General features: G+C 44.6%; 1 protein-coding gene across 2 annotated transcripts in view; it reads left to right on the forward strand.

Moving 5' to 3' along the window:
• The window catches only part of ASAP1 (ArfGAP with SH3 domain, ankyrin repeat and PH domain 1), a 340,720-nt gene that overhangs the window by 219,541 nt on the left and 94,208 nt on the right, over positions 1-26,971 (forward strand). For both annotated transcript variants that reach the window (XM_010844319.1, XM_010844320.1), the window contains exon 4: positions 11,167-11,312. In XM_010844319.1, coding sequence (XP_010842621.1) covers positions 11,167-11,312 — 146 coding nt within the window. The remainder of the gene's footprint in view (positions 1-11,166; positions 11,313-26,971) is intronic.

Genomic DNA, 26,971 nt, shown 5'->3' on the forward strand with positions numbered 1-26,971 from the left:
GAAGAATTGATGATTTTGAACTGTGGTGTTGGAGAAGACTCTTGAGAGTCCCTTGGACTGCAAGGAGATCCAACCAGTCCATTCTGAAGGAGATCAGCCCTGGGATTTCTTTGGAGGGAATGATGCTAAAGCTGAAACTCCAGTACTTTGGCCACCTGATACGAAGAGTTGACTCATTGGAAAAGACTCTGATGCTGGGAGGGATTGGGGGCAAGAGGAGAAGGGGACGATAGAGGATGAGATGGCTGGATGGCATCACTGATTTGATGGACGTGAGTCTCAGTGAACTCCGGGAGATGGTGATGGACAGGGAGGCCTGGCGTGCTGCAGTCCATGAGGTCTCAAAGAGACGGACATGACTGAGCGACTGAACTGAACTGAATATTTCCTCTGTGCTTCTGAAATTCTGAAGTCATAGATCCCTTTATAATCTGACAAAAATGGGTCTTCTGAATTTCTAAAAACTTTTAAAATTTTTATTTATTTATTTTAATTGGAGTATAATTTCTTAACAATGATGTTTTAATCTCTGCTGTACAACAGCCTGAATCAACTCTTAAGTATACATATATCCCCTCCCTGAGGAGCTTCCATCTCACCCCCCTCCCATCCCATCCCTCTTGGTCATCACAGAGCAGAAATTCCACATAATTTATTAACCAGGAAGCTAAAGCTAGGAACCACTAAGGCCACAAGATGCACCCGAGGCACAGACATAATGACCTAAATAATCTTTGTATCTCAGTGTGGGTGCTTGATGCACGTTTCTAGTGAAATATGAAGCCATATATATTTTTTTAAGCCATTTTTTTAAAGTGCATCTTTTTATGAGAAAACTTGGCTCTGCTGGGTGATGGGCACTCCTGCTGTGGGAGACTTGAGTAGGAGAGGAATTTGCTCGTCTCCTTTCTAGGTTTTTCAGGGGCCAGATCTAAAATTACCCCAGGAGCCATCAGCAAACCAGGGAGAGATGTGTATTTGATCTGGCAGTTAGCAAGCCTGAATAATGGAGCCAGAAGACAGAACATTTCTGCTTCTGCTATAATGGAGTGATGCTCAAGTGCCGTTTAAATGCTGAGTAATAGCCCTGTGGAAGTCTGTGGGCATCTTTTCTCGGGGCTCCGTGAGTTAATGGGTTTGTCAGCGCTCTGGAAACGGGAGTCTGCACGCTGCGTTTCCAGATAACACCCCCGGGGCTCGGGCAGATTCCTGCAGAAGCTCGGCTAGAACGTGGAAAGAACCGATCCAAATTCAAAATGACCTTGAAAAGGCAGCGGGTGACTCACCCAAAGTGGTATGGAGAAAGGCAATTTACCAAAAAAACGAAACGTACACAGGGCTTTTCTGTCTCCAAGAATGGTGCCTTTCCTCGTAACCAGTGCAGGGGCTGGGAACAGATGGGGAAACGGAGGCCCAGGGATGTGAAATAACTGCTCAGAATCAAGTGGATGTTGTGTCTCAGAAAATACAGACTCTTAAGTCCAGAACTCATCCCCCAGTCACATGCTGTCTTCTGAAATTAAAACAGGTTGTTTTCGGGGTCACAGGGTAGGTTTGCTGGCTTCATGGATTGGTATGGCAAAAGAGATCTGAGCCCGCGTGATAATCAATGGGAGTGGAAGGCAGTGCTTTTAAATTTAGCATGCCTGGTTCTAGACCAGAGACAGGAGCTCTAGAGAGACCCAAGGCCCCCTGTTAGTCTCTTTTAACCCCTGGGTACTTGATGATGCCTTGGCAGTCTCTTTTAACCCCTGGGTACTTGATGGTGCCTTGGCAGTAGGCTGTTATCTCTTACCTGAAGCGTACTTTACCCTAAATCAGTTTGTTAACGATATATTCTTTAGGTTGCTGCTCAGGTACCATCTCTTACGAAGCCTGATCTGCTCCATTCAAGATCTGCCGTGTGTTCATTTATCAGATATTGAATGGGTATCTACAACCGGCTATGTTAAATAGTAATATATTTTCATACAACAAAAAGGAAATAAAATTAGAACTCTTGCATGTGCCATATGAATGCATCCATTGCTGATGACTGTTTAAATATTAAAAAGAAAACTAAATTAAATACTAGAAGGTTTAGGACATAATTTAAATAATGTTAGAACCCTTCTTCCTGCTGAATGAACAAATAACATTGCACTGGATTAAAGACTTAGATGTTTAGAAAAAGTGCTGAACATTAGAAGGGTTACGGAGTAGAAGCAACGCAGGAAACTCTAAAGTCTTTGAGTAAAGACTGATATGTTTGGGACTTCCCTGGTGGCCCAGAGTCTAAGACTGTGCTCCCCACGCAGGGTTCCCAGATCAGGAACTGGATCCCACGTGCTGCAACTAAGAGTTAGCATGTCTCAGCTAAAGATCCCACGTGCCGCAATGAAGACCCGGTGCAACGAAATAAATAAATATTTTTTAGAAACGAGTGTATTTGACTACATGAAATTTCAAAAGTTCATGGCCACGGGCACCACTGAAAAGTGAAAAGACAAATGGGAAAAAAAATATCCATGACAAGTATTACAAAAAATTGCCACCCCTTAGGCAAAACAGTCTTTTCATAATAGATAAGAATTATGATAGGGTTTATTATAGATTATCACAATTAAAATAATTAGATTTAATTGTATTGAATTTCTCAATCTTTATTCAGTAGGGAAAAAGCAAGCCATGGAGTCTTATGTAATACCACTTTTTTTTTTTTAAGTGAATTAAGAAAGAGGAGAAAATCTATATGTGTGTGTATACTTTTATGTGTAAAAAAAGTTTACAGATTATTAACTTGGCTTGTTTCAAGGAGAAGAATGAAGAAGAGGAAAGAAATAATAATTTTTTATCTTCGTATATCTCTATAATACGGATTATTTTTGTAATTTTAAAAACAAATGGAATTAATTTTGTGCAAGTATGATTTGTGCTACCAGGTATGTGTAGTATAGTATAAAAAAATTTATTGCTTCCCCCTCTATGCCAGCACTATAATTTATGACATGTATTACACAGCCTTTTTTTTTTTATTGTAGTTATAGTTCATTGTTTTTTCACCGCTGGCACATGGCCCATGCTGAGTCTTCTTTTGAAGGAAGAAGGAAGACTTGTTCCAAGAGAATTCATTATAGACACTGAGCACTAGCTTGTATGTCAGTCTCAGCACTGGGAACTGGTTGCATAACAACAGATTATACAAGGCTAGGAGCCTGGGTGTTGCAAGAGATTGAGAAGGAATGACAAGCTTGCTTGGGAGGTCACAGTTGCATTTGATCTTGAAAGAGGCAGGCCAGGCCTGGAACTGTGATGAAGTTTGGTGGACTGGGAACTTGGGCTAGGTTGTATAACTATAGTACAATAATACCTCTACTTAAACTGTCCTCCTGAAGATTTTTTCTAATATCATAAGGATGAACTGACAAGCACAAGTTGCTATGGACTCTTGTCATGGAAGATAACGTGCATAAAGATCTTGGAAGAGAAGCTAGGCTCCCAGGAAAGAGAATACAGCAAACTGAGGAAGTGAGTCTTGCTTTGAAGGGAGGAAGGGGCAAACTCCAGGAGATGGTGAAGGACAGGGAAGCCTGGCATGCTGCAGTCCGTGCAAAGAGTCGAACGCGACTTAGTAACTGAACAGCAGCATCAGGGGCTCCAACACTTAGCCAAGCCTATTAATTAGGCTCTCACCAGTTAGAGCTTGTTAAGGGCACAGGCTGGGGGACTTCCCTGGGGTCTAGTAGTTAGGACTCCGTGCTCTCACTGCTATGACCCTGGGTTTGATCCCTAGTTGGGGGAACTAAGATCTCCATGTTTCATAAACAGCCAGTGTAAACCAGGCAGAGAGAGGCCCATTATAGACTCTTTTCGTCCATTGTACATAATAACTCTGTTAGGTAGGTATTACTGCAGTTAAGCAGAGTCATCAGAGATGGTGCAGAGATTGCCCCAGATCTGCAGCTGGTAAAGTGGAAGACCTGGGCCTGGGTCCTCGGTTGTCTTACCTTTGTTGTCGTGTCAGTCACTCAGGCGTGTCCGACTCTTAGCGACCCCATGAACTGTAGCCCGCCAGGCTCCTCTGTCCATGGGATTCTCCAGGCAAGAATACTGGAGTGGGTTACCATTCCCTTCTCCAGGGCATCTTCCCGACTCAGGGATCAAACCCCCGTCTCCTGCATTGCAGGTGGCTTCTTTACCATGTGAGCCACCAGGAGAGCCTCTTACGTACCTTTGAGCCCTCCAAAAAAAAAAAAAAGCCATAATATTTGGATTCTCTTTGAACGTCCATCACATTCGAACTTCAGCCCTCAATCCCAGGGTGAATAGAAGTAGTAAAAGTAAAGATATTTTTATGGAGAGTTGCTATGTACTTTCTGGATATCAGCTACCACAGTTCACATACGAAGTCAAGACCCAGAAAACTTTGGTGCCTTTTCCCGGATCACACACGGCCAGGCAGGACCAAAGGGAGGTTCACACCCAGGTTCACACCCAGGTTCTCGCACCACCCAGAACTGTGTCCCTCCGCCAGGTGTGATGCTTCTGTGAGCATTAGATTGTGGCGGTCCAGGTTGGGGCTGCCCTTCAGGAGGGGTTTATGATGAGTGCCTTCCGGACCTGGAACTCGTTAAACAGAAATAATCCTCTGTGGTTGTCTAATGTCCTCTGTTGTTGTTACTGTTGCCGTTGTTTTCCCCCAAAGAGCTTTCACATTAATGATGATATCTTTTACCTCTTGGTAGGCAGCCCCCAGGAGTAGGCTGGGTAGGTTTCATTAGACCTGTTTTCTAGATGAAATTAAAGCCCCCAAGAGCCTTAGTCACCTGACCAGGGTTGCAGATAGGTCGCACTAAGACCTTGATTTTCCAGTCCCTCCATCACTTGACATCTGGCTCAAATTAGAAAGTAACTAGGGGTTCCAACTGCCGACTCATTGGAAAAGACCCTGATGTTGGGAAGGATTGAAGGCAATCTGAGATGAGATGGTCGGATGGCATCACCATGGACATGAACTTGGGCAAACTCCAGGAGATAGTGAAGGACAGGGAAGCCTGGCACCCTGTAGTCCCTGCAGTTACAAAGAGTTGGACACGACTCAGTAACTGAACAACAACATCAGGGGCTCCCCAACACTCAGCCAAGCCTGTCAGTTAAGAACAAGGCTAGGGGGACTTCCTGGGGTCTAGTGGTTTGCATTCAGTGCTCTTACTGCCATGACCCTGGGTTTGGTCCCTAGTTGGGGAACTAAGATCTTGTAAGATGCCCAGTCAGTCAAAAATAACTCAGGTTCTGCAGTCAGCACGTGTCATCACCACTTACTAGCTGTGTCACCTGATGTGACTTGTTTAACCTCCCTAAGCCAACTTCTGCATATATGAAAGGGGGGTAATATTAGCATGTTCTTGTGAGCATTAAATTCTCAGGAAAAATATCTAGCACAGTTCCTGGTATAGTGAGTCATCAAAAACTTTAGCTACAAGGGGACTTCCCTGGTGGTCTAGTAGTTAAGAATCCGCCTGCCAGTGCAAGGGACACGGATTCGATTGCATGTAAGGAAGGTCCTACATGCTGTGGAGCAACTGAACCCGTGCTCCACAACAAGAAAGCCACTGCGATGGACTTCTCACATGCAGCAATGAAGACCCAGCACAGCCAAAACTAATAAATAAACCTTTTTAAAAATTAGCTATCATTCATTGTTACAATTATTATTGTTATTATAATAATTATATTATTGTCATGGGCCAGGAGGTCCATCTTTTTCCCCCTTTCTTCTTGGTATTCACCATCCAGTCTTTCACATAATAGATTCCACGTAATTATTTGTGACTCGTATCCCCAGAGCCGTGACCATCCTTCCTGAGCCAGTTGGTGGAAAAGGATGGGGTCTGGAATCCGACGAAGCTGGCTCCTCACCTGGCTTCACCACTGAGTTTCCCTTTTCTTATCTGTAAAACAACTGCCATAGGTTTTAGAATATTCTCTGTGTCGTTATTAAATGACAGTGACAGAATCAGAGGTAGGCTTGGTGGGCCAGTCAGGGAGGGTTTCCCAGGTGGGTAAAATCTAACAGGGTGACAGTCAGACAGACACCCCGCCGAGAAAGGCCTGTTTAATCATTGCTGTGCTTCTGAAAATTCTAGGGAAGGCCTCCTTGGAGAAATACAAGGTATTTTAAAGAATACTGTATTTAATGTATTCCCAAGGCACCTGTCACTGCCAGCCACTAGGAGTGTAAACTCATGAGTGCAGACGTCAGTTTCCGAATATTGTTGGAAGCCCCTGCCCCCAGCCTAGGCCAGGCAGCCTGCTGTTTGTCCCCATGACTGTTGTTGCCCTTGTTGTGGTAGAAATGTATCGAGTCTGCTGTATACCACTCAGTATCTTACTCCATCTCTGCAGTGCTCCTGTGAGGTTGGTACCATCATCGTGGGAATGGGGTTTAGAGAAAATGAAGTTGCTGGGTCAGTGCATCACGAAGTGTCAGTAATAGACCTGAAAATTGAACCTGAGTGTGTCTCACAGCTCTGAGAGCAAAAAGCCCTAATTTAAGTTCCCTTATGCGTTGTGTGGTGTTGGAGAAGACTCTTGAGAGTCCCTTGGACTGCAGGGAGATCCAACCAGTCCATTCTGAAGGAGATCAGCCCTGGGATTTGTTTGGAAGGAATGATGCTAAAGCTGAAACTCCGGTACTTTGGCCACCTCATGCGAAGAGTTGACTCATTGGAAAAGACTCTGATGCTGGGAGGGATTGGGGGCAAGAGGAGAAGGGGACGACAGAGGATGAGATGGCTGAATGGCATCACTGACTCGATGGATGTGAGTCTCAGTGGGCTCCAGGAGTTGGTGATGGACAAGGAGGCCTGGCGTGCTGCGATCCATGAGGTCGCAAAGGGTCAGACACGACTGAGCGACTGATCTGATCTGATCTGACGCATTGTGTGGCCTTGGCCTTTTTTTTTTCCAGTATCTTCCCAATGAGGATGATAACAGCACTTATCTCATAGGCTTGTTAATAAGCGTGATTGAAGGAATGTATGTAAAGTGCTCAGTGCAGTGACCGGCATGCTCAGCAATGCTCAGTACAGGACGCTCAGCAAACCGGCAGCTATCACTGTTATAACTGGAGTAAGAAATCACTGCCTAGATACTGCGGTGGTGCTTAAATGTGTGTGTGTGCACTGTGCTCAGTCGTGTCCAGCCCTTTGCATTCCATGGACTGTAGCTCACAACTCCTCTGTCCATGGGATTTTTCAGACAAGAGTACTGGAGTGAGTTGGTATTTCCTCCTCCAGGGGATCTTCCCGACCCAGGGATCAAACCCTCGCCTCCTGTGTCTCCTGCATTGGCAGGCTGGTTCTTTACCTGCTGAGCCAACGAGTAAGTATACAAAGGTGATTTCAAGCTGTGTGGAACATATCAGGGGATTAGTGTATCTTCGTCGTCTCTCCAAAGTAATGCCAGCAGTTGAAATCCTAACTAAGTGTCCCTTTCTGGTTCAGTTGTTAAAACTGTATTATTTTGCTCTTTCGTCAGAACTGAAAGAAGTAACATAGCGCTTGCTGTTTATATTCTGCAACTATACCCTGAATGGCAGAAATCCCCTATAAATATTAGAAAAACATGGGTCTCCATAACAGATGGATCAGATTTCTTGCTCACCTTATTTTTTTTTTCTTTCCTTTTATTCTATCTCTGTTTTCACCTGCTTCTCCCAGCCTCTACTTTTAATATTTATTTGTTTGACTGGGCCGGGTCTGAGTTGTAGCATGTGGGATCTAGTTCCCCGACTGGGGATTGAACCTGAGTCCCGTGCATCAGGAACCCGGGAGTCTTAGCCACTGGACCACCAGGGAAGTTCCAACCCCACCCCTACTTTACCAGCTTCCAAAAGTCATCAGGGACTTGAGTAAAGTTCTCAAAACAGACCATCCGGCTCTCTGAGACGTCCTGAACCAATTCTCTGCGTCCCAAGTCCCACCCATGCCTACACGATGCTCCCCTAGCCCAAGGCCTTCATTTCCCTCTCCTTCCCTAAGCCCCTGAGTTTACATTCCTTTCAAATTGCTTACTCTACTCTGTAATCTGTCCCTCCCTTCTGCCTCCACCAGGATCCTGCCTCCTTGCCCTCTGTGCCTGTTGAAAGCCTGCTTGGTAAACCCTTAATTTTGTACAAAGGGACGTGTGTGGTTATATAATCTTTCGGGTGAATTGTCGCTGTTGGCTTTATAATGCAGTATATTAAAAAAATACTTGAAACATGGGAGACATACATTCCTATGTTATTTGATATGAAACACATCTCGATATTGTAATTAATCATGAGTATAGAGGTAGTAGTGGCTGATAATTTAGGGGCATGTGCCACCTGCCAGGCACTGTTCTGAGCGCCTTTTATTTAACTCCTATCACTTAAACCCTCAGTAGAATTAGTAGTAGTATTCTAAGATTTAGCTCACTAAATTAGCTGTTCTGTTTTCAGATGTGTAAAATTTCATATACACGTGTATAGATTATAAATGTGGGACATAAACCAGGTGGCGCTGCTGGTAAAGAACCTGCCTGCCAACGCAGAAGACGTGAGAGACAGGTTCGATCCCTGGGTCAATCCCCTGGGAATATCCCCTGGAGGAGGGCAGGCAACCTATTCCAGTATTCTTGCCTAGAGAATCCCATGGACAGAGGAGCCTGGCGGGCTGTGGTCCATAGAGTCACAAAGAGTTGGACACTGAAGCAACTTAGCATGCATGCACATATAAATGTGGTTATTATATATACACAAACACTCTTGTGGGTGTCTGTGTATAGATATAGATAGATAGATAGATAGATATACGGTTAATCATTTATGGCCTTACCGACTCGATGGACATGAGTTTGAGCAAGCTCCAGGAGCTGGTAATGGACAGGGAAGCCTGGCATGCTGCAGTCCATGGGATCACAAAAATCATACACAACTGAGCAACTGAAGTCATTCATTTGTGGGTTAAATATACAGGACCCGTGATCTTGCCTAAACTTATCCAGTCTTACCTTCTGCCTCTCATCACATTTTTTATTTCACCTACCTGATAAGCATAATTCTTCCCAGAGTTCTGGTGTGGGTTAAATACAATATTGTGAAAAGCACTTGGGTCAGAGAACGTTCTCAGCCAACTTCCTGTGACCTCGCTCTCTGCCTTGTCCAAGTCCATCTTATTTTTTGGTGAATCTGTCATCCCTCATAAACTGAGAGCTTCTCATACAACTTCCTAAACCCTCCCTGAAGTCCAAATTCAGGATAATGGCTGTGGCGAGGAAGGGGAGGAAGAGGTTGGAACTGGGTAGCATGTGAGGGAGAGAAGACGCATCCTGAAATAGTTTATGTCTTAACTGGTTGGTAGATACCTGGGTATCCTGTAATCTAAAGATTTCGATGTATCCTTTGAAATCTGTTCTAATTTCAAGCAGACACAAAGCCTGCCATGTAAAGCTTGTCCCTTAGGTTTTAATTCTGAGACCCTTTCTTTGAAAGCGGTTGAACAGGTATCTGAACCCCTTTTTTGCTGACCTCCAGAGCAGGAAAGGACGTCAGACAGAGTGGGCTTCTCGGGGGCGAAATGAGGCCCTTGGCCTCAGACAGACGGTACTGGGGTAGCTCCAGCTTGCGAAGGAGGCCAGGCGTGTGCATCTTGTCTGCAGCTGATGTAGCCTTTCTTTTGTGTTTCTCAGAGCAGCTTTGCAGGAGGTAACTAGAGCTGCATTTTATCTTTTTTAATATCTCAACCTGAAATACTGACATCCACCCTAGGCATCATGCATTTCTAATGTGGTGACAATTAGAAGGCTGCTCGGGCCTCGTTTCGTTTCACTGGATGCTGTGATGCTTGTTACCTTGGTCGTATTTTGACTTCTTTCTGGGGCATCCACCATTCCAGGCTGACACACACTGTTGCTCCCAGGCAGTTATTGAGAGTGTGAGAGTGAAATATTTTTAAATTATTTAGTGTTCAATTATTGAACAACCCAGGAGACTTAAGGAGTGAGTGCTTCTTAAATTCCCGAAAGGGTAATCGACGAATCCGAGTCAACACCCCTCTACTGAGCCCTAGCTTCGTAAGCTGAGCTCCCTGACACATGAGTGGTGTGTGTTGGGTGCCAATGCAGAGGTGAGCCACTGGGAAGCCCTGCCTCTCATGGTCTGGGGGCAGGGAAAGAGCAGTAGTTACACGAATATGATGTGACGTGGTGGAAAACACTGCAGTAGCGGTACAGAGCATTATGGGCAAGGAAAAATCATTGCCAAGGAAGGGGAGGCTTAAAAGAGAAAGAGCTGTCATTTGAATTAAGCCTTTGAAGGTATGGTTTTGATAGATAGTTTTGTGTTCATTTATTCTTTTTATAAATACCATGCATCTGCTGTGGACCTCCATATAAATTCATGCTTCCCTGCACTCCAGCACAAGGAAAGAGATGTGCAGAGCTGAGCACGGGGAACTGAAACGCTGCCACGTGAGGCTGGCACCACCTGCGCTCACACGTCCCCGGTCGGTGCCGGGTTACTTCAGGGTATGGGGATGTGCAGTACCCCTTTCTGTAAGCCTGAAAGGACTCAGAACATGGGGAGAGACAGTGTCTGCCATGAGACTCACGGGATCAGATGCACAACTCCCCAGGATCACACTGGGTGCCATGCTGGGAACAGACCAGAGGCTGCAACAAGGAGCTTTTGCAGGAAGGGTTGTAGTGATGGAGGCAAGAGATGATGGATGGTGTTGGATAAGGTTTATAGTCATGGGAGCGGTGAGATGTTGTCAGATTTTTGTTATATTTTTAAAGGTAGAGGCCAGGGGACTGCATCTGGGGTATGAGAAAGAAAAATCAGGTCTGACTTGTTTCCTGACGATCATAGTTTCTTAATTGCTTGAAAATGGGGTGGTAATTTGACCCCTTAACCTATGGTGCATCTCTGGATTAATTGGGGGTATAAATGAACTCAATGCTCTGATACAAAAGAGGGAAAACTGCCTTTGATAGAGTGAGAACACTCAGCGCTCTGCCAGCTACCTTCTAGATAGGTTCAGTAAAGAATGGATCCAGTTTCTTTGCTTTCTTTTTGAGAGTGTCTGGTGATCAGCCGGTGTTCAGAGTAACTTCTCATTGTGGCACATAACAGCTCAGACTCCTCTTTCTTCTTCTTTTCAGACCATGTACAAAATGAAGAAAACTATGCACAAGTTCTTGATAAGTTTGGGAGTAATTTTTTAAGTCGAGACAACCCAGATCTTGGCACCGCTTTTGTCAAGTTTTCTACGCTTACAAAGGAACTGTCCACACTGCTGAAAAATCTGGTAAGCCATTTCACAAGTAACGTTTAAAAATTGCAGCCCGATCAAAGTAAGATCATAAAGTGAACAAAGTGATAATCCTCTCCCCAACCCTTGATCCTGGGGTCGAAAAAAGAAAACTAAAAATAAAAAGCTTTTTTAGTCCTTGATATGGAGTCACATTTAAGGAAAATGCCTTTGGGAAACGCCTAGAATTTGTACCACTGGCCCCACTTACAGAACGTAGAGAAACTGGTTAACCTCAACTCTCTTCCCCATTCCCCTGTTGTTTGCTTTTGTGTTTGTTTAGACAAGCGTTAGTGACTTTGGCCTTTTAATTTGTTGAAAGAATGGTGATTATTTCTGTGTCAAACATACATGTCACCCTTCACTTGTGTGAAGACCATCACGCATTTCAGCCCTTGATTTACAAATAATTAACTTCTCCCAACTCCCCATATCCTTTTAACATCCTCCCAAGAAAAAAGATTTTAAGGTTTAGGGAATCTGTGGTTTCAGAAGTAGATGATGACAAGAAGAACCCCTAAAAATCGAAGATACTGGAGCTGCTGACCTGGGAACAGACATGAGTATGAGGTTTGTTGTTTAGTCACCAAGTCATGTCCCACTCTTGCAACCCCATGGACTGACTATAGCCGGCCAGGCTCCTCTGTCCATGGGATTTCCCCAGGCAAGAACACTGGAATAGGTTGCCATTTCCTTTTCCATCGGATCTTCTGGACCCCAGGTATCAAACCTGTGTCTCCTATGTTGCAGGCAGACTCTTTACTGAGCCGTCAGGGAAGCCCAGAGTGTGAGGGTGGGAGGCCCCCAGGCAGTGCTGTCTGGCTGGCCCCAAACTGTGCACACCACCCTCCTTCACGCTCACACTGCGTTCATACCGAGAAAGGTTCATTCTGTCTAGCATGACCACCTCAGCTGTGTATGAGTTAATGTAATCAAGCCTCTATTCCTAAGTCCCAAGAGGTGGGACAGTGGGAGGTTGAAAGATGCCAAAGGAAAACTATATCATAATTTTGTTGGCTCCTTCCTGAAACAGAGGAGCTGTTTCCTCCTCTTCATCTTCCCAGGCTCTCAGCATTGCATCTTTGCCTCCTTTAAAGACCCAGAACTCAAGCTTAAAATGCCTTGATCCTGAGTTACTCATATCAAACAGACCTCTGTGGTCTTACATGAGACTCTTGTCACAAATCAACTTGGTACAAATGGCTACCTTACAGATGATTACACTTTACTATAAAATAAAGACAACCTTTCTATAGTAAATTAACTGGATAATTTGACCAATCAAATTCTTCTTTTTCCTGTCCCACTAGATGAATATATGTATGTGTCTGTCATCCTGACAACTTAATTTTAATTGATAGTTTCATGCCACTGAATTAGTCTTACACAGTGACAACTAATCATAAAGAAAATAAAGGTTGAAACTAGAAATATGTCTTCAGAAACTGGAGAAAGGATAATTTTGACTATAAGGCCTTTGTGTTCCTAAACTTCAGAGTTTATTTGACAAACCCATGATATTTCTGTAATTCTTATATATCATTTAAATCTCTCATTCAAATAGGGCCTCCCATTTCTTCTTCCTTGCCTGCCATTTTGTAGGTGGTGGTGCCCAGAGGTGCTGTGGTGGGAAGAAAGGAAGTGAAACGAGACTCTGACATTTCCCTTTGGTCATAGCTGGTAAAAGGCTCCAGGCTCGGGAGGAAGTTCTGTTTTCCCTGAGATGGGCATTTCCCCAGGAATATCTTGCTAACCTTTCTTTTCCAGGAGACGAAATATGTTTAGTTTAAGTCAGTAGCCATCACGTCCACATTTCCTGGGCCGGTTCATCTCCACACTTCCCTGTCCTGTAGGTTCCTTCAGCGAAGAGATTCCTGTGCGGATTTAATGCCATCAGTTGCCATTCAGTCATTGTCTTCGTTTGCTTACCTCTGTGCAGAGACAACTGATTTACATGTGTATATATGTATGTATGTTTAAGATCTGTGCATTTTCTGTATTGGCCGCAGTAGGTCTTCATTGCTGCTTATGGGCTTCAGTAATTGCGACTTGCTGGCTCAGTAGCTGTGGCATGCAGGCTTAGCTGCCCTGCAGCGAGTGGGATCTTCCCAAACCAGGGATCAAACCCATGACCCCTGCATTGGCAGGCAGTTTCTGAACAACTACCCCATGGGAGAAGTCCCGCCACTGATACTTTTTGAGCACTCTGAGGCGCCTAGCAGTGTGCTTCATGTGGATTTCGCACATAACAGTGTACGACATAGTGGTGGTGGCTATACCTTGAATCCAGTGAGGAAACTGAGGCGCATTATGTCAGTGCCTTTAGCAGACATGAACCCTGCACGCTGGCCCTGCATTCATCGTCCTTCCCAGCCTTTCCCCACCACCTGGCACCTCCTGCTCTGGGCATCATCTTTCCCTAAACATACCCCACGCTGCAGGCCTCCTCCTTCCAGAAGTCTAAGAAACAAATCAAAAGAAATTTCTGGAAGGTTTCATTCAGTTCGTTTAAAACAAAACAAAGTCATTTCCCCAAAAAAGGTGGTGGTGGCAGGGAACTAGCTCCTTGGTAGCTTGAAGGAAAAGTGAAAGTTGCTCAGTCATGTCTGACTCTTTGTGACCCCATGGACTATATAGTCCGTGGAATTCTTCAGGCCAGAATACTGGAGTGGGTAGCCTTTCCCTTCTCCAGGGGATCTTTCCAACCCTGGGATTGAACCCAGGTCTCCCACATGGCAGGCAGATTCCTTACCAGCTGAGCCACAAGGGAAGCCCCCCTGGTAGCTTAGTGATTAAGATTCTGGGCTTTCTGTGCCATGGCCTGGTTCAATGCCTGGTTGGGGAACTGAGATCCTTCACGCCTTGCCATGCTGCCAAATAAAAAAAAGATGGAGAAGGTGGTGGCATTTCCACTGAGGGAGCAGATAGAAGGATCAGTGTGTGCCATAGCCGGTTACTAGGGAAACACTGTTCTGATTGAATAAAGTCAGTCCCGGGAGTTTGTACAGCCTGACAAGAGCCAGCAGCTTCTGCTTTCCTTTTTCTGTCTTAAAGGAAAGGGAAGATGGATGGGGCCACGCCCCAGAGCAGGGGGAGCAGGGGAAGCCAAGCCCCTCGGGCAGGGAGGGGTTGGTTGCAGCACCTTCAGTCCCCTCATGAGTTTGGAGGGAGCACCCCGGAACCAGTTTTTCTCAGGAGATTGCTGAAAATCCTACTCACTTAGGCTAGTTAGTGAAGGCGGGAAAACTTAAGCAATAAAAGTAGAAAGTAAGATGAAAGAAGATACTTTGGCATTTTTTAGACTTCCTAAATTTATCCTCAGTTCAGCCAGCAAATACCCAAATGTCTGTTGTGCTGAGGTCTATGGTCAGCCCTGGGAAATGTTATTTTCTAATTAAGAGATTGCTTTTAATGAGTATTTCCATAATTTATATTTAAATAGTTACTTTTATGGGGGGAAAAAGGGTAGATTTTAGGGCCAGGTCTAGCATTCTGCTTTTAACAAACACTAGATCTAGATAGAATTTCCATTAGTTGTGCTAATGCCTTTTAAGCAGCATGTATGACAAGCATATTGTGTTTGGGAGTTTCTGTGTAGGGTTGGTTCTGAAAAACATCAGCTCACTAAGGGCTGGTGACTCTCTGAGTCACCATTTAAATTTTTGTTTCTCCATACTTGCAGCGATTGTGGAGGTAGGGTGATCAAGTGAAATGTTATTGTGAAAATCTCAGGAGCTGCACAGATGTTGGTGTCAGCATCACATGAGCTGAGGCTGGCTTTTATTAGCCAGACTAGCAGAAGTCTGAGGACTGCAGAGTAGATGGCAGTTGCAGCTGATGGTCCTGTGACCGCATACGGATCACGCCCCAAGCCAGGTTTAAGTAGCTTGCTTTTCTTATGGCTCTTGCCCTCCAGGTAAGAGCTTTTTTTGTTTGTTTGTTTTGTGTTTCACTGTACATGGCTTTCAGGATCTCAGTTTGCCAACCAGAGATCAAACAGCAGTGAAAGCACCAATGAGTCCCAACCCCTGGACTACCAAGGAATTCTTGAAAAGGGTTTTTATAAGAAGATCTCTTACCTCTGATTATAGGATGCGAGAGGCTGTGCAGTTAAGCAGTGGGAAGAACGTAGGTTTTGGTCACAATCAGACCTGGAGTCCCAGAGCCCAGTTTTCTAGCCTAAGGCAAATCATTTAACTTTTCTCTAATGCTAGTTTCCTTATCTGTAAAAAGAAATGATGGTATCTAATTGTTTATTGATAGAAATGAGACTTCATTAAGATCCTGGAGGCAAATTACCAAGCACAGTACCTGACAGATGGAATTCACTTAACACATACAAGCTTTTATTATTATTGTTTACATCTTCTCTCTTGAGCTTCCCTTGTAGCTCAGTTGGTAAAGAATCTGCCTGCAATGCAGGAGACCTGGGTTCTATTCCCAGGCTGGGTAGACCCCCTGGAGAAGGAAATGGCTACCCACTCCAGTATTCTTGCCTGGAGAATCCCATGGACAGAGGAGCCTGGCGGGCTATGGTCCTTAGGGTTGCAAGAGTCAGACATGACTGACTACACCACCACTTGATCTTCATGGCAGCTCCCAGTGTAATGGCAATTGTGAGTGGTCATATCCCACTTTACAGATAAGTGCATCAAATCTTCAGAAAATAATATGCCAGGAAAGTAGTGGAATTAGGGTTTAAGCTTAAGTTCCCTGACTGAGGATCCCGTGCCCGTGATCCAACAGTGCTGCCTCTGTAGACTGCGGGCCTGGAGGAGGAAACGGCAGTGTTCTTGCCTGGAGAACCCCCCCGGACAGAGGAGCCCGGTGGGCTGCAGCCCGTGGAGTTGCAGAGACTAGGACGCGACTGACTGAGCACGAGCACAGTAGACTGCATGCGAACGGCCCATCTGACGCCATGGCGGGGCCCTGTGCCAGCAGCCATCCAGCTCCTGTTTCTCTTCAGCTTGCCAAGTATCGATACTTTCTTCTCTACCTTCTCCCTCTGGTTTCCCTCATTGTGCTTGTGCTTAGTCGCTCAGTCGTGTCCAACTCTGTGCGACCCCATGGACAGTAGCCCCCCAGGCTCCTCTGTCCATGGGATTCTCCAGGCAAAAATACTGGAGTGAGTAGCCTTTTCCTTCTCCAGGGGATCTTCCCAACCCAGGGATTGAACCCAGGTCTCCCACATTGCAGGCGATTCTTTATCATCTGAGCCACCAGGGAAGGCCTTCCCTTATTAGTGGATTATATATATATTATATTGGAAGAGTCTTAGCTAGCAGTTCTAAAACTTTTGGGTGTTAGGATCCTAATGTTAAAAATGATGGAGGCCACCCAAGAGTTTGTGTTTATGTGGAATATTCCTATCCCTGTTTACTATCTTAGAATTTAAAACTGAGGCATTTTTTAAAAATGTATAAATTCCTTTTGTTGTGATATGTTTTTTAGTTGGAGTAGACAAAATTACAGAGAAAAGTATTTTAAGACCCTTTGAAAGTAATTACCAATATTTTTCCTTGATACTATGTCAAAACAAGGAGGAGGCGATGGTACCCCCAGCACTCTTGCCTGGAAAATCCCATGGACGGAGGAGCCTGGTGGGCTGCAGTCCATGGAGTCGCTAAGAGTCAGACACGACTGAACGACTTCACTTGCACTTTTCCCTTTCGTGCATTGGAGAAGGACATGGCAACCCACTCCAGTGTTCTTGCCTGGAGAATCCCAGGGACGGGGGAGCCTGGTGGGCTGCCGTCTATGGGGTGGCCCAGAGTCGGACACCACTGAAGTGACTTAGCAGCAGCAGCAGCAAAACAAGATTATGATTCCTTAAGAAGGTTAGTAGCAGTATGAATTTGAAACCATATAACTTTAAGGATCTGGAAACTGTCAAGTCCGTGGTGGCAGAGTTTTTCCAAAATTCTAACTTTTCTCTGCAAGTTCCAGTTTTATCATTAGCAACAAATGCTGCCGCTTGTTTACCTGGTAGTGATGGGTAATTCATTTTAAAAAAATGTTTGCCAAATACCCAGGTTTCAGTACCACCGTTCATCGGTCACTCTTTTATGGGAAAAAAGTGGTATTCCACTAGAAAACTGACAAAACCAGCTAGTTCAACTAGCAACGTGAAAAACTGCATTTCTCAAGATCGCCATCGTATTTTGGCGCACCTTGGCAGTGCTTTACATCCTATGCTTCCTGTTTCATCAAACAGAATGTTAAAAAGATATACTCAAAGTTTGTTGGTGTGTAATAAAAAATCAAGCATTTCTACTGTTTCATCATGGACTTTCTTAAAGGAAAATGGCCTTTTTGCAACTTCTTGTGAGTCTAAATTTTTCTTCAATTTAGTAAGATTAATTAAAATGTACATGAACAGATGTTAGTCAGGGAGAGAAAGTTGGGGAAAGTCTTTAATAATACAGCTATTCTTGGAGAGAATCTTCAATAATATAGCTCTCATTGTATAACTTTAATTTCAGAATAAAGCAAATGCACAGACCAAAAACCAAACTCTAGCCTCTCCGCTGTTCCTATAGACCACTTCCTACTTCCTTCTGACTCTTGTAAATTGTCTAAACCAGTTTCTGTGTCATCCGAGCTTTTCCTCTAGTCAAAGACCTCTAGGTGGTCCCTGCTCTCACAAGGTGAAGGGATTAGCTACGTCCTCCCGGAAGTGAATCCCTTCATCACTGTTGACTGTGTCTCGGGAGTGCTGCCTCCTGGTGGTCAGAGGCCAGAGAACCATGGACATAATCTGTTTTGTTGACGTTTTTAATACCTTTGCGGTGAGGTTTTAAGTGCGTGAGCTTTCCTGCGAAGTGTCTTTTGTAGGTTTGGTTCATAGCCTGCTCTGTAGATAGTACCAGTTTTTAGAAATTATTGGAAATATTCAAAGAGTTCAGTCTCTCTGAACTCATCCTTCCAGTGCCTTCCAGAAAGGCGTACTTATGGTTGATTCATGTTGATGTATGGCAGAAGCCAACACAACATTGTAAAGCAAGCATCCTCAAGTTAAAAATAACTTTTTTTAAAGAAAAAAATGTAGAGGAAGTGACAAAAAAAGGAAAAAAACCAAAACTTTCCTAATCTAAGTCAGCTCCGGATACAGCAAATTATTTTGCTGTTACTGGAACTTTGGCTGTTCTTTGCTTCTGTGTCTTTACATATTCGATTCCTTCTACTTCAAATGCCCTTGAGCTAATGTATTAATAACTAACGCTTGCTTGTAAGGAAAAAAAGAAGAAAAACTGGGTGCTCTTGAGCTTTTAGCTGTTCCTTGGTTTTATTTTTCATTTGATTAAATATACAGTGCCAGAATTAGGTTCAGACTTTTTGTGTGCCTTTTTCTTTTTTTCTGTAAAGTCATCACTTGCTAAACCGTGCTGGACGTGCTTATACCCAGCGTCAGGCCATCATCCTGTGATCCTGACAAAGAAGTGAAGGAGTCAACAGAGCCCTGCATCCATTTAATTACCAAACCACAAAAATGGGACAGGAAAGGAGTAACTGGTGGATTGAAATAGATTCTCAGTGGGCAGAGGCAAACCATTTAAACCGTATCCCAAGAGCCCCGATGTATCAGCAGTTATAGAAATAAATGGAGAAGCTCTTTTGAAATTGTCGGAGGTGCCCAGGAGGATTCCAGTCCAGCCAGGACTGTCTGTGCCTCCTGGACAATTCTGGAGCTTGCATAAGAGCCCAAGCCTCTTCTATCAGTTAGAGGGCAGTTATTGCTTCAGAGCTACTGAAGCAAAGCAGAGGTTTCTCCAGCTGCATAGCATTTCCTGTTTGCAATCTCTGACTGCAGGGCATTGTGGTTTGGGTTAAGGATTTTTTTTAATTTTTAATTTTCCTTTTATTCTCCTTCAAACGAGAATAGTTGGAAATGTGCAGATTGCATCTAGACTCAAAGCAAATGGATTATTTCTCAAGTTTTTTAAAACGTGGAAAAGCACTGAAAGCCTGGGTATCCTCAGTGTAATTGGTAGCCTCTGGGTGCTCTGAATTATATGTTTTAAAATTGTTATTTTATTTTGTTTTCGGCCATGCCATACAGCCTACGGAATCTTAGTTCCCGACCAGGGATCCAACCCATGCCCCCTGCGTTGGAAGCACGGAGTCTTAACCACTGGACTGCCAGGGAAGTCCCAGGATAATACATTTTTGAAACCTCATCATTTGGGGAATTGCCTTGCGGTTCAGTGGTTTGAACTCCCCCCTTCCACTGCAAGTGCCACAGGTTTGATCCCTGGTTGTGGAACTAAGATCCCACATGCTATGTGGTGTGGCCAAAAAAAAAAAAAAATCATTTGCAAAAATCATTTTGCAAAATGGTAATCCATAATTGGAAGACTTAAGCTTTTGATCTGCCAGACTTCCCCTCACGTCCTGACATGCCTCACCACTGACTAGTATTGTAGGACATTTCATGACAGGACATTTGGGGGAGGGTGAGTGAAAGGGGAGAGGTTTTCTTTTTGCTTTCTATTATAAAAGTGTATGTGCTTACTATAAAAATGAGGGAAGTACAGGAAATTCTAAATAAGAAGATAAAATCATTACATAATTCTAACTTCTGGGAATACTAATATTATAGTCTGTCCTTTGAAAGTGTTTCACAGATTTATACACAGAGATACTGATAATTTATACACACATTTGTGTGTGTGTGTGAGAGAGAGAGATACAGCTCCATGGGCTCTTATCCAGAACTCTTGGGGCTAGATGTTTTTCCAGATTCAGACTTCTACAGATTCCAGGAGAGTTGGCAGGGTGCATTTGCTATATGCGGTGTTGTGTAACGCCCCCTGGTGACTCCTCAGGGGAACAGTTACATGAAGTAGGATAAATGAGAATTCCCACCTCCATTCAAGTCCAGACTAACTACCACGTGCATTCAGGTCCGGTCAGGTTTTGTGCCAGATATTGGGTTGGCCAGAAAGTTTGTTCAGATAAGGTGTTAGGGAAAAACTCAAATGAACTTTCTGGCCAACCGAGTAAGTTTCGGCTTTTTAAACCTTGTGTTACGCATACATTTTGCATACTTTCTTTTAAAGCTTGTTAGCTCTCCATGACCAGACAAATAAAATGGCAGAATCCACTTCCACAGGCTCCATAGTACTTCGCTGTATAACTAAACCATCATTCTGTGTATGCTGCTGCTGCTAAGTCACTTCAATCGTGTCCGACTCTGTGCGACCCCATAGATGGCAGCCCACCAGGCTCCCCCATCCCTGGGATTCTCCAGGCAAGAACACTGGAGTGGGTTGCCATTTCCTTCTCCAATGCAGGAAAGTGAAAAGCGAAAAGGAAGTCTCTCAGTCGTGTCTGACTCTTAGCGACCCCATGGACTGCAGCCTACCAGGCTCCTCCGTTCATGGGATTTTCCAGGCAAGAGTACTGGAGTGGGGTGCCATTGCCTTCTCCCATTCTGTGTATAGGATTTGAATTATACATTCAGTACAGGTGTACCTTGTCTTAAATATATCCAATATATAGAGATCCTGATATCCTCTGGCCCAATTTAACATGTTTTTCTTTTTTTTTTTCAAGATTTACATTAAAAATGTTTTAGATAAGAATTTCAAAGAATGCATTTGAAACAGTGTTGGTTTCCATCTTGTGAATGCTACGTGCAGTGAATAACACTTTTCATTTAGAATGTGTGTGTTTGTGGTTATGTGGCTGTCAAGTGTTAACTTGAAAGAGATTCACAGAACAGCATTCTGATGCCGCAAAAGACACGTTTTTAGAGCTGGGGGTCTACGAGAGAAGGAAGGAAAAGGGGGAAAAGAAGAAAGGATGGAGGTGGGTGGAATTGGCATTTGTTGAGAGGGGGTTCATTTGCCAGAGCAGAGGGCTGAGCGTGGAGCAGGGAGTCTCTGCTTGTGCCCCATGCTTTACGATGTCCCTGACATTTTGCTTCTGATCATCTCTTTTAAATAAAGATGAATCTGATCTTATCCTCCAAGCTTTCAGGCAGGCAAAGTTTTCATTTTTTTTTATGGTTAACTTTTTGTCTGTACAAATAGTAGTGACAACCAGGGTTTTATAGAGTGGGCACTACATGCCAGGCACCGTTTTTTAGTCACTTTGCATGGTATCAGCTAGGGTAGGCAAGGATGTGTTGCGGTAATAAACTTAGCTCCCACATGTGCACCGCTTAACACAGCAAAGCGGCGTTATTTCCCCCTCCTATCCCATGTCTCCCGAGGGTTCAGCGCTACAATAACAGCAGTGCAGAGACCAGGGCGGAGAGAGGCTGCTCTGTCTCCTCTGTGCAGAGGAGGAGAGAACCTGGAGACTCACATGGAGCCGTGTCTCAGCTTTCCCTGATGGATTAGTCCTTCGCTTTAAACTGTGCTCCTGGCCCCATTTACAGGGGATCAGGGAGCAGAAAGAGCAAACGAAGGATATGGTGAGCAGTACTGTTCAGATGTGGTGAGAGTGTTGTGCCTCATCTAGAGCCCACTTCGCTCCTCACATGGACCCCACCAGGTAGCAGCCATAATCATCCTTACTGAACGGCTGAGAAACTCGAGTCACAGAGCGCCGAGTGGATAGTGGAGTCCGCATGCAAACCCAGGCAGTCTGCTCCCCACTCTGTGCTTTTAAGCAGTTCCCAGGACTGCCTGCCTCTCAGGATACGGACATAACTTAAAGTTTACTTTTTAAGTAAAGGCTTCCCTGGTGGCTCAGTAGTAAAAGAATCTGCCTGCAATGCAGGAGACCCCAGGTTTGATCCCTGGGTCAGGAAAGAACCTCTGGAAAAGGGAATGCAACCCACTCCAGTATTCTTGCCTGGAGAATCCCATGAACAGAGGAGCCTGACCTCCATGGGGTCGCAAAGGGTTGGACACAACTGAGCGACTAACATTTGCACTTCTATTTAAGTAAAAAGTATGGATTTAAAGAATAGCAAATGAAATAGTGGCACGGATGTTGCAAGAGTAAGGCAAACACTGTCTTTGAGATAATCAACAGCCCTCTGGCTGCATGGTGTTAGTCCCAGAAGCCTCCAGACCGCCTTCTCTAGCCCCAGTCTGTAGCTGCTTGGTGAAAAGCAAATGCAGATAACTTTCCTTGCTCAGAGAATTCTGCCAGTCTCTGCCTTGCACCTGCTTCTTTGCCTCTCTGCCTTCTCCCTGGATTCCCATTGCCATCCCAGGCTTGGCCTCCTATCTGCATTCTTCTTGCTTCACATTAAATGTTCTGTCTTGAACTGGTTTGGACTCCTGCTGAATGGTGCCTCCATTCACCCCTCACCTCCACTTTCTGTGGCCCTCGGATGAGACCACCCCGTCCAGCCCAGACCTGTGGGCAGAGGTGCTGCACAGCCCCACCAGTCTTCTCCCTGATGGATGGGTGAGGGGAGCATGGCTGGGATTTAGGCTCCATGGTACCTGCCAAGTGGGTGCTTTGAGGTGTGTACACCCCGTAAGCCCTTGTGCTCAGTGGCCAGGCTGGGCCCGGTGCTTCTGCTTCTGTCTTACCTGAAAATGGGCATATCAGAATGTGAAACACCTTTCCCTAAGTTTTCCTTGAAACACGAATCCTGTGCCTTGAGTTCTGGATTGAGAAGCACCACATAATTAATACCCTTTCAGATTTACTGGGCACATGTATACATCAAAGGCTAGAGACATCGTGCAATGAAAGAGACCGGTCCAGTGCTTTCCTAACTTACTTGACCACTGACTTTCTTGTCCTGTAGAAGCATTAGCTTCTTCCCATGGACCCGCCCCAGAGAAGGCAATGGCAACCCACTCCAGTGTTTTTGCCTGGAGAATCCCATGGACGGGGGAGCCTGGTGGGCTGCCATCTCTGGGGTCGCACAGAGTCGGACATGACTAAAGCGACTTAGCAGCAGCAGCAGCAGCAGCAGCAGCATGGACCCGCCCTGAGAAATGCTGCCTGAGATGTTAAGATCAGGCAGGTCCCCAGGCCCCCTGCTGGATCAGTGGGTCCATTTCATCTGTCCTGTTTCTTGGTTTTCGTTTTCTTTTCCATTTCACATCTACTCTTCGAGAATTTCTTTCTTACTTCCATTTCAGTGAATGGTTTTCGAGTATTTTAAGCCTCTTTTGTTTATGCGTTGTCTGTTTATCTTAGAGAATTCCCCTGCCTGTGGTACCTTGAGGTTTAAACAGGAAGAAGCAAGCCTCCTGATTTCGTCTGGAACTAGTAGCTGACTCTGTCTTCCACTCAGAGTGAATGGCCCTTTTATTGACTTATTGCCCAGCTGGGTTGAGAAATTGGAAGTTCAGAGAGCTGGCAGGCGTAGCACGACTTTGAAGTCAGTTACAACTGAGTTCAGATCTCTGCTCTGCTGTTTCCTAAGCTAGGTCACCAGAGGCAGATTCCTTTATTCACTCACTCCCTCCCTCACCCATTCATCCCGAAAGCACAGAGACCCAGAAAGCCTTCCCAGAAGAGAGACCCTTGACCTGAGCCACAAATAATTAATAAATATTTTGTGAAACTACTCTCAGGCTTGTAGAGGTGCTTTTCTTTAAATAGAAACATCACACAACACTAAGCATCAGTTGATACACCTGATATTTCGAGAGATTTAGAAAATACCAATACTTTAGTATCTTTAAAAAGAAAGAAAATAAAAGACTCTTTCTAAAAGCATGGCCTCCACTCAGCCAGCGTTTACTAAGTGTCTGCTCTGTTCCAGCCTCTGTGCTAAGCTTGACTGTCACCTTCTGTTTAAGAGATTGCTTATACAGGATCTTTTAGTAGTTTATACTAAAGCGCTGCTTCATTCTATAGGGAAAGGTGGATATGGGTTTAGGACCAGATTTTTAAAACTTCCTGTTCTTTGCTTCCCACAAGTAGAGAAAACTTTTATTTGGTTTCTTAGCAGCACTTAACATCACAGGCATGTGTAGGAAGGTTCTTTTTCTTCAGGGGTGGCCTCCAAATACGTCAGCTGGGCTGACCTGAGAGAAGGCGGAGCTCAGGTGGTACTGTGAGCAGTGGGGAGCAGCTGTAAACACAGACGAAGCTTCACCTGCTAGCCTGTGGCTTTCCTCTTGCTGTGCGGCCTGGTGCCAGTCCATGGCCCAGGGTTTGGGGGACCCTTGAGTTAGAGAAATTCTTTGAATTCTAAAATACTCATTGAAGATCAAGTGAAGTGAGTCTTAAAACGTATGAGATGTGGACCAAGCCGAGAGAGCATGGTGGTCTAGGCAAAGAGAGCAGTAGATGCCTGTTTTCTGACCAGGGAAATGAAGACAGAACCTGTCTGCTGAGTGGCATCGCCTTGTCCTCCCAGTACGTGGTGAGCCCTGTCTTAAATTGCCTTGACAAGGTTCTTCCTAAGTAAAAGTTTGTTGTAAAACATGTCCCGTAATGTGTGATAAAGATGTTCAAGGAAGGCAAGGAAAATGTGATTCGATGTCAGTTTCATTATGGTTTTGTTCTAGTTTAAACGTAGCAGGTTATAGGTGGCATGCATGGAAATGAAATTAAAGGTCTGAAGGTTGACCACGAACTAACTGATTAATCATCTCAAGCACAATAAAGAAGCCCTTAGGGTCGGCCTGACTCTTTGAAACCAAGGCGTACCTATACAGGCTTTTTTCTTTTGCTTTCTCACATATCTCGATCTTATAAATCTTAGCTGCCCTCCCCTCCCTTTTCTTGTTATTATCCTCAGATGAAATCACATAATGCAAAGGAAAGGGGCCACACGTACAAAGGAAAATCGTGCTTTCAGTTTCACTGTTGATGTAGGAAATGGTGTTAAATCTAACCCGTCATATACTTAAATTGAATTAGACAAAATATAATTGCATTATTTTACGTTAAGGTGTTCTCTTATTCCCTGACACTCCTACACATACCCAGTTTTCTCTGCACAAATTTCAGTAAAACTGTACTTTCCGCTTAAATTCAGACTTGCTCGTTCCCAGTCCCTTTAGCTTAAAGTGGGAATTTGGTTCTCCTCACCTCTCACTCACCTCTGTTCTTTCTTCATAGGAATTATGCCTCAGGCCTTAGGCGAGTGCTTCCCACTCTCTGGCTGTAGGGCTTTCTTCTCTAACAGAACTTTGGTTTTCCTTCTACTCTGAACAGCTAAGGCCGCGGGGCCCAAACTTGCCCTTGCGTTGATCTTCCCAAGAAAGCTTGCTTAAAAGCGGGTCGTTGGTCCCCTCTTGCCCCCGAGTCTGATTAATAAGATTGGAGATTTTGTTTCTAACAGGTTCCCACTTGGTCTGACACTGTTGGTCCAAGGACTGCACGTTGGGAACCACTAGGAAGAATTGCTGTCCTGGGCAGAGAGCCCGGGTTCCCTAGTGTTATGTTGTTGTCACTGTTTAGTGCTAAGTCATGTTCAGCTCTTTGCAACCCCGTGGACTGTAACCTGTGGGATTTCCCAGGCAAGAATACTGGAGTGGGTTGCCATTTCCTTCTCCAGGGGATCTTTGCGACCCATTGTAGGCAGATTCTTTACCAGTGACCCATCAGGGAAGCCCTCCCTAGTGTTATAGAGAAGGTGCAACATTTTCCATCCAAATCCACTGTCTTATTAATTATTTTTACTTTTATACACACCACCTGCTTTCTATCTTATAATAATAAGTAAGGTAAATGAGAAATACGCTTCTGGGTGATTATATCACCCTCTTGTGGTTCTGTGTCAAATTTCTTTTTAATAACAGCCTATGTAAAAGTAATAGCCAGTTCATTGTTGATAACCTGGAAAATGCAGGGGGAAAAAGAGTAAAATAAAAATGACCAATTACTTTACAGTCTACCGTTAAGGGGTTGGGAACTAGCTAGCAAGCTAGCTTCTGACATTTTTTTCTGTCTGTACATACGTCTTGTTTTCCTGTGACTAGTTCTTATCATACAGTTGTTGTTGTTCATTTGCTAGAGTCGTGTCCACCTCTTTGCAACCTCATGAATTGCAGCATTCCAGGCTCCCCTGTCCTTCGCTACTGGAATTTGCTCAGATTCATGTCGGTTGAGTCAGCGGCTATCTAATCATCTCATCCTCTGCCGTCCCCTTCTTCTTTTGCCTTTTACATATCATACAATACTTAAACAATACTGGGCTCATACTGTCAGATCAGATCAGATCAGTCCTCAGTCGTGTCTGACTCTTTGAGACCCCATGAATCGCAGGACGCCAGGCCTCCCTGTCCATCACCATCTCCCGGAGTTCACTGAGACTCACGTCCATCAAATCAGTGATGCCATCCAGCCATCTCATCCTCTATTGTCCCCTTCTCCTCCTGCCCCCAATCCCTCCCAGCATCAGAGTCTTTTCCAATGAGTCAACTCTTCGCATGAGGTGGCCAAAGTACTGGAATTTCAGCTTTAGCATCATTCCTTCCAAAGAAATCCCAGGGCTGATCTCCTTCAGAATGGACTGGTTGGATCTCCCTGCAGTCCAAGGGACTCTCTAGAAGAGAGTCCCTCTCAAGAGTCTTCTCTAACACCACAGTTCAAAAGCATCAATTCTTTGGCGCTCAGCCTTCCTCACAGTCCAACTCTCACATCCATACATGACCACAGGAAAAACCATAGCCTTGACTAGACGAACCTTTGTTGGCAAAGTAATGTCTCTGCTTTTCAATATGCTATCTAGGTTGGTCATAACTTTCCTTCCAAGGAGTAAGCATCTTTTAATTTCATGG

Source organism: Bison bison, unplaced genomic scaffold, assembly GCF_000754665.1.
Source record: "Bison bison bison isolate TAMUID 2011002044 unplaced genomic scaffold, Bison_UMD1.0 scf7180017864199, whole genome shotgun sequence".
Taxonomy (NCBI): Eukaryota; Metazoa; Chordata; class Mammalia; order Artiodactyla; family Bovidae; genus Bison; species Bison bison.